Source organism: Amblyraja radiata, chromosome 4, assembly GCF_010909765.2.
Source record: "Amblyraja radiata isolate CabotCenter1 chromosome 4, sAmbRad1.1.pri, whole genome shotgun sequence".
Lineage (NCBI taxonomy): Eukaryota > Metazoa > Chordata > Chondrichthyes > Rajiformes > Rajidae > Amblyraja > Amblyraja radiata.
In genome coordinates, this window is record NC_045959.1 from 51529595 (window position 1) to 51544725 (window position 15131).

At 41.5% G+C, this 15131-nt stretch overlaps 1 protein-coding gene across 2 annotated transcripts in view; it reads right to left on the reverse strand.

Moving 5' to 3' along the window:
* ldlrad4 (low density lipoprotein receptor class A domain containing 4) overlaps window positions 1-15131 on the reverse strand; it is a 158516-nt gene that overhangs the window by 90703 nt on the left and 52682 nt on the right. Inside the window, exon 2 of one of the 2 annotated variants that reach the window (XM_033019426.1) lies at window positions 822-910. The exons of the other annotated variant lie outside the window; for it this stretch is intronic. Within the exon in view, the coding sequence (XP_032875317.1) occupies window positions 822-837 (16 nt within the window). The 5' untranslated portion in view covers window positions 838-910. The remainder of the gene's footprint in view (window positions 1-821; window positions 911-15131) is intronic. 2 annotated transcript variants of the gene reach the window in all.

Sequence of the window (15131 nt, forward strand, 5' to 3'; positions counted from 1 at the left end):
CCCTGGAGGGGAGCTTCGACCGCCGGCCCTGCAGTCTACGGTGCTTCTGGCTGCAGCGGGGACTTTAAATCTCGACCGCCGGCCTGCGGCCTACAACAATCTAAAGCCGCGGTCTCCGGTGAGGAAGAGCCGATCCTGGACTGACTGGACTCATGTCCTGTACACGGGGGGGGGAAATGGAGGAGGACTGGCCAAATTTTTGTGCCTTGCACCACAGTGATGAATGCTGTGGTGGTTGTTTGTGTTACAGTTTTATTGTGTGTTCTTTATTATTGTACTGCTGCTGACAACCCAAATTTCCACCAACCCTGGTTGTGTGGCAATAAATTATATCTATCTATCTATCTTTGAATTCTAAGGATTGGTAAAGATTGGTTACCATTGATAAGGATTCTTCAGTCTATAGGGTTGAAGATGTTTGCTTAATTTGCCATTAACACAAACTACAAAATTCCCTGTAGAAAGCTTCAGATTATATCAGTCTCTATTACTACAAATGCCAGCACAAGAATGTGTGAGGACATTTTATTCACTGCTAACAGCCATTGATACAGCCAAATTAAAAAGCAATATTAAAAATCAAAATATTGCAGATGCTGGAAATAAAATCAGAAAATGCGTGAGACACTCAGCAGGCCAGGCAGCATCTGTTGAATGAGACACAGAGTTAAACATTCCTTTTCTTTCACTTCCCACAGATATCACCCAACCTGCTGAGTGTTTCTAGCATTTTCTGTTTTTGTTAAACTGTAGTATTATTTGCGAGTCAAACTGCAGTAGAGCAAAATTTCTGCTGCCATTTCCTGTTAACTTTGACCTACCTTCAGACATTCGCATTCACAACCACAATATGACGTGTATTTAAATTTTTCAATAATAAAACATTAAAAATAAAAGCATCAGGGAACATCTGTGGAAAAAGAGAATCAGTTAATGTATCAAGTCAGGCTTCTTTTATCAGATCAAACTATGCAAACACATCCATCACACTCATTTATTGCAGTTGTCAAGAGTTTTGAAACTGGCTGATAAATATGTTGAAGTTTAAAAAAAGTAACTATGGACGTTCAAAAGATTTTGACCAAGATTCACAAGGGTCTATACAGCTGTTAGAATTAAGAATTCATTTTCGAAATTGATTTTTTAAAAATGTTCTGAAGATCCAGTAAACAATAAATAGGAGCAAAACTGGAACAATATGGAACAAGCTTGACAAACAAGTGACAAGTTCAATAGCAAATCAAATTCAGTGGTCAGAGAAAGAAGCAAGTTCCCTCAAAGGCTTAATGATTGCCTTTGAATACTCTGAACACATTGGAGCCTAAGCTGACTCCATACTCAATCCATGCAAAACAACAATCAACCAAGAATACTTGTCCGAGGAACTAATGAACAAAAGAGAAATTATGAGAAAACTGCGAGAAATTATGAGCAAACTGCAACAAGTTATACAGTGCTCTAGTCAAATTACACATTGAGAACTATATTTACATCATAAGGTCATAAGGAATAGGAGTAGAGTTAGGCCATTCGGCCCATCAAGTCTACGCCACCATTTATTCATGAACCCCATTCTCCTGCCTTCTCCCCATAAACTCTGACACATGTACTAATCAAGAATCTATCTACAGTGCATTCAGAAAGTATTCAGACCCCTTCACTTTTTCCACATTTTGTTACGTTACAGCCTTATTCTAAAATGGATTAAATTCATTTTTTTTATCAGCAATCTACACACAATAGCCGACAATAAAAAAGCGAAAACAGGTGTTTAGAAACTTTTGCAAAATAATTAAAAATAAATAACTAAAATATCACATTTACATAAGTATTCAGACCCTTTACTCAGTACTTTAGTGAGGCACCTTTGGCAGTGATTACAACCTCAAGTCTTCTTGGGTATGACGCTACAAGTTTCACACACCTGTATTTGGGTAATTTCTCCCATTCTTCTCTGCAGATCCTCTCAAGCTCTGTCAGGTTGGATGGTGAGTGTTGATACACAGCTATTTTCAGGTCCCTCCAGAGATATTCGATCGGGTTCAAGTCCGGGCTCTGGCTGGGCCCCTTACGGACATTCACAGACTTGTCACAAAGTCACTCTTGCGTTGTCTTGGCTGTGTGCATAGGGTCGTTGTCTTGTTGGAAGGTGAACCTCCGCCCCAGTCTGAGGTCCTGAACGCTCTGGAGCAGGTTTTCATCAAGGATCTCTCTGTACTTTGCTCCGTTCATCTTTCCCTCGATCCTGACTAGTCTCCCAGTTCCTGCCGCTGAAAAACATTCCCACAGCATGATGCTGCCACCACCATGCTTCACCGTAGGTATGGTATTGGCCAGGTGTTGAGCGGTGCCTGGTTTCCTCCAGACGTGACACTTGGCATTCAGGCCAAAGAGTTCAATCTTGGTTTCATCAGGCCAGGGAATCTTGTTTAGGTGCCTTTTGGCAAACTCCAAGCAGGCTGTCATGTGCCTTTAACTGAGGAGTGGCTTCTGTCTGGCCACTCTACAATAAAGGCCTGATTGGTGGAGTGCTGCAGATAAAGTTGTCCTTCTGGAAGTTTCTCCCATTTCCACAGAGGAACTCTGGAGCTCTGTCAGAGTGACCATCGGGTTCTTGGTCACCTCCCTGACCAAGGCCCTTCTCCCCCGATTGCTCAGTTTGGCCAGGCGGCCAGCTCTATGAAGAGTCCTGGTGGTTTCAAAGTTCTATTTAAGAATGACGGAGGCCACTGTGCTCTTCGGGACCTGCAATGCTGCAACAAATGTTTTATACCCTTCCCAGATCTGTGTCTCGACACAATCCTGTCTCGGAGGTCTACAGACAATTCCTTTGTCTTCATGGCTTGTTTTTTGCTCTGACATGCACTGTCAACTGTAGACAGGTGTGTGCCTTTCCAAATCATGTACAATCAATTTAATTTACCACTTGTGGACTCCAATCAAGTTGTAGAAACATCTCAAGGATAATCAATGGAAACACGATGCACCGAAGCTCAATTTTGAGAGTCACAGCAAAGGGTCTGAATACTTACGTAAATGTGATATTTCAGTTATTTCTTTTTAATTATTTTGCAAAAATTACCAAACACCTGTTTTCGCTTTTATATTATGAGGTATTGTGCGTAGATTGATGATAAAAAAAATGAATGTAATCAATTTTAGAATAAGGCTGTAATGTAACAAAATGTGGAAAAAGTGAAGGGGTCTGAACACTTTCTCAATGCACTGTATCTATCTCTGCTTTATAAATATCCACTAACGGCCTCCACAGCCTTCTGTGGCAAAGAATTCCACAGATTCACCACGTGTCATAACACAAGCCACTGTATAGATGGGGAGGGGGTTACGAGAGGACGTGGCTGATTAGTCATTAGAAGCAAAAGATAAGAGGTATAAGGAATAAGGAAATATTTGAACTTTTCTGTCTGGATTTAAGATATATTCAAATCAAAGTATGCAAGATACCTGGCAGAAATGAAAAAGTAAATTTGGAATGTTTCTTCAATCTATAATGCCAGAGTACAAGAAGGGAAAATAGACTGAAACTAAAAATCATAAAATTAGACTTGATTCTTAATTAAGAATCACTAATGGATTAAAAAAAAACCCAGATAGAATAATAAGAGTAATCATCTAATACTGAAGAAATAATTGAAATTAGCAAAACAGAAATGTTGGGATCTTCCTGCAGAATTGCTTCTTTTTTTTTTAAATCCACAATTTCTGCTCCTATATCTTATGAACTAGTTAACCAGTATCAGAAATTGGGAAAGATGGAGATCTCTGTATAAAAATGTTCTTACAAAATTAATTTTGATGGCTTGACAGGGGAAAGCTTAGAGCAACTTTCAGCATTTTCCAGAGCATTAAAAATGTCCGCTAATCATCGCTTCTAACCTTTTAACCAGAGATGATTCTTTCAAGCAACTTCACTCCTTTCATGTAAGTTCTATAAGCATTTTAGAAATATGCGACCACCACTGATGGAAGTGAAATGAAACAAATGATCTTTTAATATTCCTTTTTAAAATGTACTAGACCAAGTGCAGACCCGTTGGGTCTGTTCCCCCAACGCGCGAGGGGGGGTGGGGGGGGGGGGGGTTAGGGGGCGTCACACACACACACACACTAACCACCCCCACACACACTAACTACCCCCCCGCACACACGCGAACTACCCCCCTTGATATTATATTCATTTGCTCCTTTTACCCCATAACCACCCTATCCACTGACGCATAGCCCCCAACTCGCAGGCGCATCTAGAGAGGGGGGGGGTAGAGAGTGAGGGCAGAGAGAGAAGGGGCAGAGACAGAGTGGGGCAGAGACAGAGCGAGGGGGGGGGTGGAGGGGAGGGGGTGGAGGAGAGGGAGGGTGGGTGAGGGGGGAGGGTGGGGGAGGAGGGGGGAGTGGCGGAGGGGGGAGGAGCGAGAGGGGAGGAGAGAGAGGGGAGGAGAGAGAGGGGATGAGAGAGGGGGGGAAGTGAGGGGGAGAGGTGGGGGGAAGGGAGGGGGGGGATGGGGGCTGCCGCCATGTTCTACGATCGGACGGGGGGGGATGGAGAGGATTCAGAAGCAAGCCGGTGGCCTCTGGCTGTGAGTGAGCGGCTGTGAGCGATGCCTCAAGCCGCAGCCGTTGATAACTGCCAACTGACAACAGCCCTTTAAAGCCGCTAAGGAGCGGGCGTTCACAGCATAGAAGCACCGGCTTCTGACTCTCTGGAAACCCACAGCTGGGGATTGGAGGGGAGCACAGGCGGGCGGGGTTTCGCGAGCTGCGCCAGCTGTGAGGAGAGAGTTCAGCGGAACTTATGAGAAGAAATTCAGCATGCGAGGAGTCACTGCCCCGAGATCTCTAGAACAAAGAAGCTATAGCGGAACGCAGCTGTAGAATCTTTGTTCTGCAGAACTTTCTCGATATTTCTGCGCCTTTAGTCCACAGCGGCGGGGGGACGGTGCCTGTCGGCATGTGGGCATTGTGACGTCAGCAGCTGGTGAGCGCCATTTATATTTAAAAATTTGAGTTTTGTGATCAATTTAATTCAAAATTTGGGGAAATAATTGACCAAAGAGTGGATTACTGAACTCATAAGTTAAATCCCTACCGAAATGGCAAAAATCTCCACGTTTTTGTGTATGGTTTTCGAGGAGATATGTTTCACATGCAAAATAACACACACACACACACATAGAGTTTTAAAAGTATACCAGACCAAGTGCAGACCCATTGGGTCTGTTCCCCCAACGTGCGGTTGGGGGGGGGGGGGACAGCATGCGGCGTCACACACATTAAGCACCCCCACACACACACACTAACTACCCCCCCCCCACACACACGCTAACTACCCCCTTGTTAATATATTAATATTATTAATTTGCTCCTTTTACCCTATCTACTGACGCATAGCCACCAACTCGCAGGCGCGTCTAGAGGGTGGAGTGGGCGAGCGGGCGTGATCCCGAGTGAGCCTGCGGGCCGCCAGCGAGGACGGCGAAAAGCAGCGGGGGGACCAGCCGATCTGTGGCTTCCGCCAGCGTGACAGAGCCGGGGTGGGGGGGAGTGGAGGAGCGCCGGGCGGCAGCAGCCGTTATCGTTGCGCGGGGCACACGATGAGAAGTTGGCCAGCGGGAGGCGAAAAAATGACTGAGTGAAGGATTTTATTAAAAATGTGTACAGAAAAATGACTAAATTTAATGAGGAGTGGATTTGCGAATGTAAAAGTAAAATCGATAGCGAAATGGTAAAAATCTCGGCGTTTTTGCGTCTGGTTTTCGCGGAGTAACGAATCAAAGGCAAAATGTCAAAGGCAAAATGACATACACCCATACACACACAGAGTTTTAAAAATAGATAGACAGACAGACAGACAGACAGACAGACAGACAGACAGACAGACAGACAGACAGACAGACAGACAGACAGACAGACAGACTATCAAGCCATAGAAGGAAATGACTGGCCAGGCACATCTTTTCAATGTTGAAGTTATCCAGCTCGATATGACAGTATTTTTTTTTTAACTTAACAAACCCTGCCTCATGATCAGAGTTTTCTCCATATCCTGTCACACCAAGCCACAATGTTCTGTCATTGGAATAACATATTACATTGTAGATCCCTGAAGTTATGGATAGATATGAAAAGAATTCCTGTAGTTTGCCTAAATGTAGTTATCTTAATCATCTCTTGGCACAAACATAAATCAAATATAAAAATCAAAACAACTTGTACATATGGAACCAAATAAATTTACATGCTATAATTAGAAGTCATGACATTACTCTCAATGAATCAGCAGAGACAATTGAGTGCTAGAAAATGGAATAAATCAATAAAACAACCCTTTCCCAGTACAGGTAGTCAGCTGGAGCTAATACTTTTAGTTTGAAATTACACCACTCACATGTTTTCACATTTCAATTGTTTTTTCCTCTTTAAACTCAAGAGAGTTATATAATCATGTAAATCAAATGGATTTATATCCAATTATAAAAAAATAATACAATTGCTGCACCCATACAATAGAGAAATTTTGGCAGAATTTTGTGAGGAAATGTCAATGTTTACACAAAGGGCTAAAGCAGCAGCCAAGCGTTCCAAGCACCTTTCCCCTGAGCATGCTTCAATGAACTAGGTTCCTTTTATTTGCAGCAATTCAGCACAACTTGTGGTGGGAACGTGGTTCAGGGACTGCTTCAGCATGGATTTCAACAGAGGAAAATGGCTACAGCAGACTAAATTATATATATTATGTATATATGTTTTAGTTTTAATAACTTTAACTGTTTTAATGTTTCAGCAGAAATTTTTGGAAGCTGGAAACTTGTAGCGTTTTTTAACAGGTTGGCACCTGGTAGATACAAAAGTATTACATTTTTCTAGTTTTATTGAATGGGGGACATTGTTCTAGCACCCATCTACACGATCCCGTTACACAATAAAAAGCCCTTTCTACGTACGGGATCTCTTAATAAAATAACTGCACTTGAACAAAAGAAAAAAACATATTTTTCAGACCCAAAAACAAAGTGCTGAAGGAGCTCAGCGAGTCAGACAAAAGTATAATTGGAGTGAATGCACACACAGCGCTTTGGGTCGACACCCTTCTTCAGACTGATGGAGTGGGGGGGGGGGGTGCCTGACAAGTGATAGGTAGAGATAGATGAGGGTGACTGGTAGAGTGGTGCAGTAAATGACAAAGATTAGATGTAAAGAGGAGTCAAAGAGTGTCAGATGTGAAAAGAAGAGGTGTGAAATTTAAAGTCGGATATGGGTAGGGGACAGGGGATAGGGGAAAGAGGGGGGAACAAAAGGAAATATGGGACTCGGGAATGGGAGATAAGGGTACAGGATGAAACAATGGAGTAAGGTGGCTGGGGTGGTTGGAGATGGCGGGGGAAATGGGTGCCTACCAAGGTGCGAGGGACAGGGGGAAGAGAGGTGGGATAGGGGGATATTACTTGAAGTTAGAGAATTCAATATTCATACTGTTGGGTTATGTTATGCAAGCGAAATATGAGATGCTCTTCTTCCAGTTTATTCAGACTCCTTTTCTGGAACTTACGCACCACCCAGTACATCACAATTTTGGTTTTGTGCATGATTGTCAAAAATTTGCACTTAAAAATCATGATGAGATCCTAACTGCATCAGAGGAATCCAACAAATAACAGGGTTACAGACTACATGGGAACTGTGCAATAATTTTAACCAGTCTGTTTCCATCATGCAGGTAAGATTAAATTTGCGTTTTAATTTCAGATTTTAAAACAAGCATCTTAAGAACTGAATATTTAGTCAGAAGTGTTAATTACAGAATATCATCAGTTTGCAGACAACACAAATTGGAGTCTAAGTCAACATGTTATAATGTGCATTTTTTTTTGCTCAGAGCAAAATAATGCAAAACTTCAAACCAAGGTAACTATTGACCTGTTATATAAAACACCAAACTTTTCCCAATTCTAGGCTAATATATGCATTGATTAGCAGTGGATTAGATGAGAAAATGTCCTTACATTTCCAATTATCTAAACCAGCTCTCACCGTTATGTCCTGAGAGACCACAGTTTCACTTGGGCATAGTCTGTCTAGACAGTATTCATGATCATCCATCTGCTTGTACAGCCAGGATGATGACAAACACTATTAGAATTCAAAGACTTTCAGTGTGCAAGTCGGTAATCCTACTCTGAAAATTACTATCATTGTTCAAGCTCTTAAAATAGCATGATCCATTTCATTAACATCTGCACCAGACTACTAAATATTTAATGAACTTAATAAATTTCACCTCCACCCAAGCCACTGCATAAAAATGCAGAATCTAACCAAATTTATTCAGCTGGTTTCCTCATTCTTCAAAACCAGACTCTAGTGTTGATAAAATATTAACTATATCTATAAAATAATTTTATTATGCAAAGAACTTTCATAACCTCATGACATACCAAAGAATTTCAATGCCAATGACGAAGTTTAATACAGGCACCAAACAGAAACAGCAGCCAATTGTCATGGAGACATACAGCATAGAAACAGGCCCTTCGGCCCACCATATCTATGCCGACCACCTAGTACCTTTCTAAACGAATCCCATTTATCAGCCCTTGTTCCATGGCGATTCAAGTGCTTGTCAAGACAGTTCATAAATGTGATCTAAACACATCAACCAACCTACTCAATCATGTTTTCAAGTCACAGAAATGTGATTTGAACCAATACATTTGATTCCAGAGCAAATATCCTACAATTATATCAGGGTTTTTACAGTTGGTTTGAAACAAAGCCATATCATACCAGTTTACCCAGGGGAACTGAGAAACGTTTGGAATAGGAATAGAAGTCTAATTAACATATCCAGCTTGTTTCACCTATCAGTAATCTATATCTTAACTATAAAAATTTGCCAAACCATATGTACATTTATATTTATAAAATTCTTGCGAGTCCTGAAGTTTTTAATTTATCAGAAAAATGTTATGGAGCCTCCCCCACTTGGCTCCATCTGCCCACCAAGCCCTCATCTGGATCCACATATCGCTTTCCAGCATTTGCCTTATCCCTGCCCCTCAAGTAGCTATCTCCCCTTTACATACGTAGTCCTGAAGCAGGGACTTAATCCATCCTTTTGCCTTCTCAGAGGATGCCTGACACACCAAGTTCCCCAGCAGCATATTTCAGCAGCTGCAGTCTCTTGTGTCTCAACTTAATTTATTAGCCTTTTGAAAACCATCTTCTTCACTCCTTGGAACTTTTAACAACAAACCTTGAATGTATAACTTACTATTCACGTCTAATTCATCTAATTGAATAGCTGTAGCTCCAAAGTAGATCCCATTTAGTAACATTAGCCATATCCTGCCAATATGACTACATTCCCAAAAATCTTCACTAACCCCTAAAATTTTGGCAATTTCCCAAACAGGTCAACTATTTGCATTCAATGACTTCAACTACAACCATTTCTAATGATGAACCATCAAATTTCTGCAGTCAATCCATATAAATGGCTTTTCCCAAATTCTCTAACGCGCTACCTCTTCAAAATATTTGGCCAGTTTTGTCAAGTCTGACTAAGCCTCTAGAACCCAATGCTGCTTCCTTTCAACAGCTAAAATAGTAAAAACTGAAAATGCTGAAAACACTCAGCAGGTAAAGCAATATCTGTGGAGAGAGAAGAAATGTCAACCCACACAGGAGTTAACATCAAATTCAACACTTTCAGATAACCTACCTTTCTGGTTTGAATCAGATATGATAGGATAGTTTAGAGGGCCAAATGAGGCAGATGGGACTAGTGTAGATGGTGCATGTTGGTCGGCCAGGGTAAGTTGGGTCAAAGGTCCTGTTTCCATGTTATATGATTCTATAACAGATGGTCACAATTTTGAGGATTCTCTACTTTCTCACTGATGGTATAACCAAAATGAGAGCATGACCAGGGTGGAGTGGGTCTTTGATGATATTGGCTGCCATTTTTTCCAACCAGAGCCTCCTCTAGATCCCTTTGATAGTCGGGAAGTCAGTACCCGTGATGAACCAGACAGCGTCCGTCATTCTCTATAATTTCCTTTGTTCCTGGCATACAAATTGCCAGGCCGTGATACAAGCAGTCATTGTGCAATCTATTGTACATCTGCAGATGTTCAATAGAGTATTTGTCAACATACCAACTCTTCTCAATCTTAAGGAAATAGAGGCTTCGATGTGAAGGCTCTGGCAGAGATATTTGCATCATGATGAAGTTCTAAAAGATTGGAGGATGGCTGATGTTGTACTGTTATTTAAGAACATAACAAGAACTATAAGTCAGTGAGCCTGATGTCAATGGTGATAGGCAGGGATTGATTAGGGATAGTCAGCATGGCTTTGTGTACGTGGGAAATCACATCTCACAAATCTAAACGTTTTTTGAAGAGGTCACCAGGATTATTGTGGAAAGAGCATTAGACATTGTCTATATGGACTTTAGTAAGGCCTTTGGCAAGGTCCCACATAGTAGGCTAGTCTGAAAAGTTAGATCACATGGAATTCAAGGTGAGCATGTCATTGACTTATTAACAGTTTGGTAACATGGTATCAAAATGACAACCTCTTCCTCAACGTCAACAAGACAAATGAGCTAGTTACTGACTCCAGGAAGCTGGTGTACAACACACCCCATTCAGCATCAACCATATTGAAGTGGAGATGGATGGGAGCTTCAGCTTCTTAGACAAAAATATCACCAACAATTCATCCTGGATCAACCACACTGACGCTACAATCAAGAAAACACACCAACCTATAACTGTAACATTTATACGCTATAACATTATACTCTGCACACTGGTATTTTTCTCTTTGTATTACATGTTAAATGTGTATAGCTTGGTTGTATTCATGTATAATATGATTTGACTAGAAGCACTCAAACATTGTTTTTCACTGTATTTTGTTACATGTGACAATAATATACAATTACCAACTGGATTCAAAATTGGCTTCATGGTAGGTGTCAATGGATAGTTGTGGAGGGTTATTTTTCTGGTTGAAGGCCTGGTGTGCTGCAGTGCTTGGTTTACTGTTTGTTATCTATATTAACGATTTGGCTGACAATTTAAGTAAATTTGCAGATCGGACAAAACTTGGTGGTATAGTGGACAGAGACTAGGATATGCATGTTTTTAACAGGATTTAGGTCAATTGGGAAGGTGGTCCATCAAATGGCAAATGGTATTTAACTCAGACAAGTGTGAGGTGTTGCACTTTGGTGTTTCAAACCAGGGCAGGACTTACTCAGTGAATGACTGAGCCCCATAAAGAGTTGCGAAACAAAGAGATCTGTAAATACAGTGGAATATAGTGGTTCGGATGGAACGGTGATGAAGGTATTTGACAAATGTCTTCATTGGGAAGAGTTAGTTGGGACATCATGATACAGTTGTACAAACCATTATTTATACTAGACTTGGAGTACTGTGTGCAGTTCTAGTCGCCCAACTATAGGAAGGATGTCAACGGAGTTGGAAACAGTACAGGAGATATTCACTAGTTTATTACCTGGACTTGCGGGCTCGAGTTATAGGAAGAGGCCGAATAGGCTGACATTTTTTCTTGGGAGTATGGGAGGCTGAGGAGGTGACCTAATAGAAGTATTCAAAATCATGAGATGCATAAATAAAGTGAATGTTCAGACTTTCAACCAGAGAAGTGGATTCTAACACTAGATGTCTTAGGCTTAAGGTGAGAATGGATAAACTTAAGGGGGACCTCAGAAGAACCATTTTTCACTCAGAGGGTAGTCCGTATCTGGCTTTGTGGATCTTGGGTGAAAAGTAGTAAATAAATCAACACAAAATATATTTCTAACTCGTGTTTCTTGACGCATGCACAAATGACATGGCTTCATGTTACGGAAAAATCGCAACAGGCCTCATATTCTGGAAAAGCTTCCCCCCCTCACGCACGAGTCATCTGTATTAAATGTAAATATACCATAGCTGTTTTAAGACACATGTTCATACAGTTGGACTGCTAACTAAACCAGACACGTTACTGAATGTCATATGGCCGGGTCTTGAATACATTGTTGAAGCAAACCAACTCAAACACACTCTAGAAACTGTTTATCTTTGAGACATGAGGAAGTCAGCTCATGCCATTCTATGTGAAAATTTCAATCAACTGAGCGGCACGGTGGCACAGCGGTAGAGTTGCTGCCTTACAACCCCAGAGACCCGGGTTCGATCCTGACTACGGGTGCTTGTCTATACGGAGATTGTACCTTCTCCCCGAGACATGCATGGGTTTTCTCTGGGTGGTCTGGTTTCCTCCCGCACTCCAAAGATGTACATGTTTGTAGGTTAATTGGCTTGGAATAATTGTAACTTGTTCCTAGTGTGTGTAGGATAGTGTTAATGTGCAGGGATCGCTGGTGATTCGGTAGGCCGAAGGGCCTGTTTCCATGCTGTATTTCTAAACTAAACTGAACCATATTACCTTTGCGAGAAGTATGCATTCCCATTTATGCATTCTTCTACTTCACACTAGCTGCCCTGTGGCCAGCGGGATGAGTGGCATATCAAAAAGTCACTATGAATTTGAGCTCAGCTGTTATGGCAGCTGGTGCTAGTTCATACCAGTGTGACAACTGTAGTTTTAATAAACAGTCACATTCCATTCTGACTTGAAAATACTTTGTAGGTCCTTTATCATCACTGGGTTGAAATCTTCACCCCTTCAGTGTTGAGAGAATACGTCCATGAGAAGGATAGCAGTGTTTCAATGTGACAATTGAACATTACATTCTTGAGAGCAATTAAGAGTTAAAGCTGAAGTAATTTTGCACAAAACCAGGTTCCTTGACACACCATGCACGCAGCGCATATATTTAAGGTAATGGGTAGGAGGAGATATCTGAGAGTGATTTTTTTTTCACCCAGACATTGAAATTTGGAATAGACACACTGCATTTTAAAAGTATCTGCATCACAACATAGAAAGTTATGGGTCTAGTTAGCCTGAGATGGTGGATCGAGGGTCTTACCATAGATAAAATGGAAATGGGTGAAAAAAGAAAAATACTTCTGATTTCTCCCCACCTCCCTCCTCCCCCCGGTGCACACAACTTTCGCCCACAACTCCCTTCACTGTTCCTTTCCCCTCTTTGCATGCATCTCCCACCCCTCCATACTCCATTCACCCATTTCTTTATCACCCCTCTTTATCCCCCCCACCCCATCTCCTTCCACCCATATCCCTCTCTCTGGCTTTACATTTCACTCTTCCTTCCTATCTGACACTCTTTTTACTCCATTGTACCTCTAGATTTTGTCATTATCTGCACCCATTTGCCAATCACCCCTCTGCACCTGTATCCACCTATCGCTTGCCAGGCTTTGCCCCAACCTAATATTTATTTTCCAGCTTTCCCACTCGCCACTCCATCAGGCTGAAGAAGGGTCACAACCCAAAACATCATCTGTCCATTCCCCTTCACAGATGTTGCCTGGCCTGCTAAGTCCCTCCAACACTTTAATTTTTTCATAAGATTCCAGCATCTGCAGTCTCTTGTGTCTCCAGCTATGTAAAATAGTTTTGAGCTCTACTTCGGAAACTTAAGGATATTGTAATCTGGATAACAGACATTTCCACACTCTGTTTGCAAAGGGAACAAATAACATTCACAAGAGCAGAGATCAGTTTGCAAAAAGCCAATTGATTTTTTTAAAGAAATACCTTTTACTAAAATTAATGTGCATAAAATGAGGAAACAACTAGTACGCTGGATTTTATGATAAAATTTGGATGGCATTTATTGCCAATGCAGCTGAAATAATAAAACTCTCCATTTTTTCAAGTGTAATCTTCCTAATTTATTTCTGTACCTATATGTCAATTTATTATTTTGTAAACAAGGACACCAACATATCACATCATCTTGCAAAAATTTGCCCACTAACTGAACCTATCAAAATCCATTTGCAAACTGTAACTTCCTCTTAAATTACTTTCAAATCCATCTTTATATAGCCAATAAATGGTTATAATTCACTTGGCCCTTTTAAACAATAGACAATAGGTGCAGGAGTAGGCCATTTGGTCCTTCGAGCCAGCACCGCCATTCAATGTGATCATGGCTGATCATCCACAATAAGGACCCCGTTCCTGCCTTCTCCCCATATCCCCTGACTCCGCTATCTTTCAGAGCCGTGTCTAGCTCTCGCTTGAAAATATCCAGAGAACCCGCCTCCACCGCCCTCTGAGGCAGAGAATTCCACAGACTCACAACTCTCTGTGTAAAAAAGTGTTTCCTCATCTCCGTTCTAAATGGTTTACCCCTTATTCTTAAATTGTGGCCCCTGGTTCTGGACTCACCCAACATAGGGAACATGTTTCCTGACTCTAGCGTGTCCAATCCCTTAATAATCTTATATGTTTCAATAAGATACCCTCTCATCCTTCTAAATTCCAGAGAATACAAGCCAGCCGCTCCATTCTCTCAGCATATGACAGTCCTGCCATCCCGGGAATTAACCTTGTGAACCTACGCTGCACTCCCTCAACAGCAAGAATGTCCTTCCTCAAATTTGGAGACCAAAACTGCAAACAATACTCCAGGTGTGGTCTCACAAGGGCCCTGTACAACTGCAGAAGGACCTCTTTATTCTTATACTCAACTCCTCTTGTTATGAGGGCCAACATGCCATTCGCTTTCTTCACTATCTGTTGTACCTGCATGCTTACTTTCTTTGACTGATGAACAAGGACCCCCAGATCCCGTTGTACTTCCTCTTTTCCCAACTTGACACCATTTAAATAATAATAATCTGCCTTCCTGTTTTTGTTACCAAAGTGGATAACCTCACATTTATCCACATTAAACTGCATCTGCCATGCATCTGCCATGCATCTGCCCACTCACCCAACCTGTCCAAATCACCCTGCATTCTCATAGCATCTTCCTCACAGTTCACACTGCCACCCAGCTTTGTGTCATCTCCATATTTGCTAATGTTACTTGTAATCCCTTCATCTAAATCATTAATATATATTATCCAAATTGTCATCATATACCGCTTATGATTGAGGACCCAGCAGTAGTTATTCTTTGCCAACCTGCAAATAACCAATTTATCCTGGCCCTC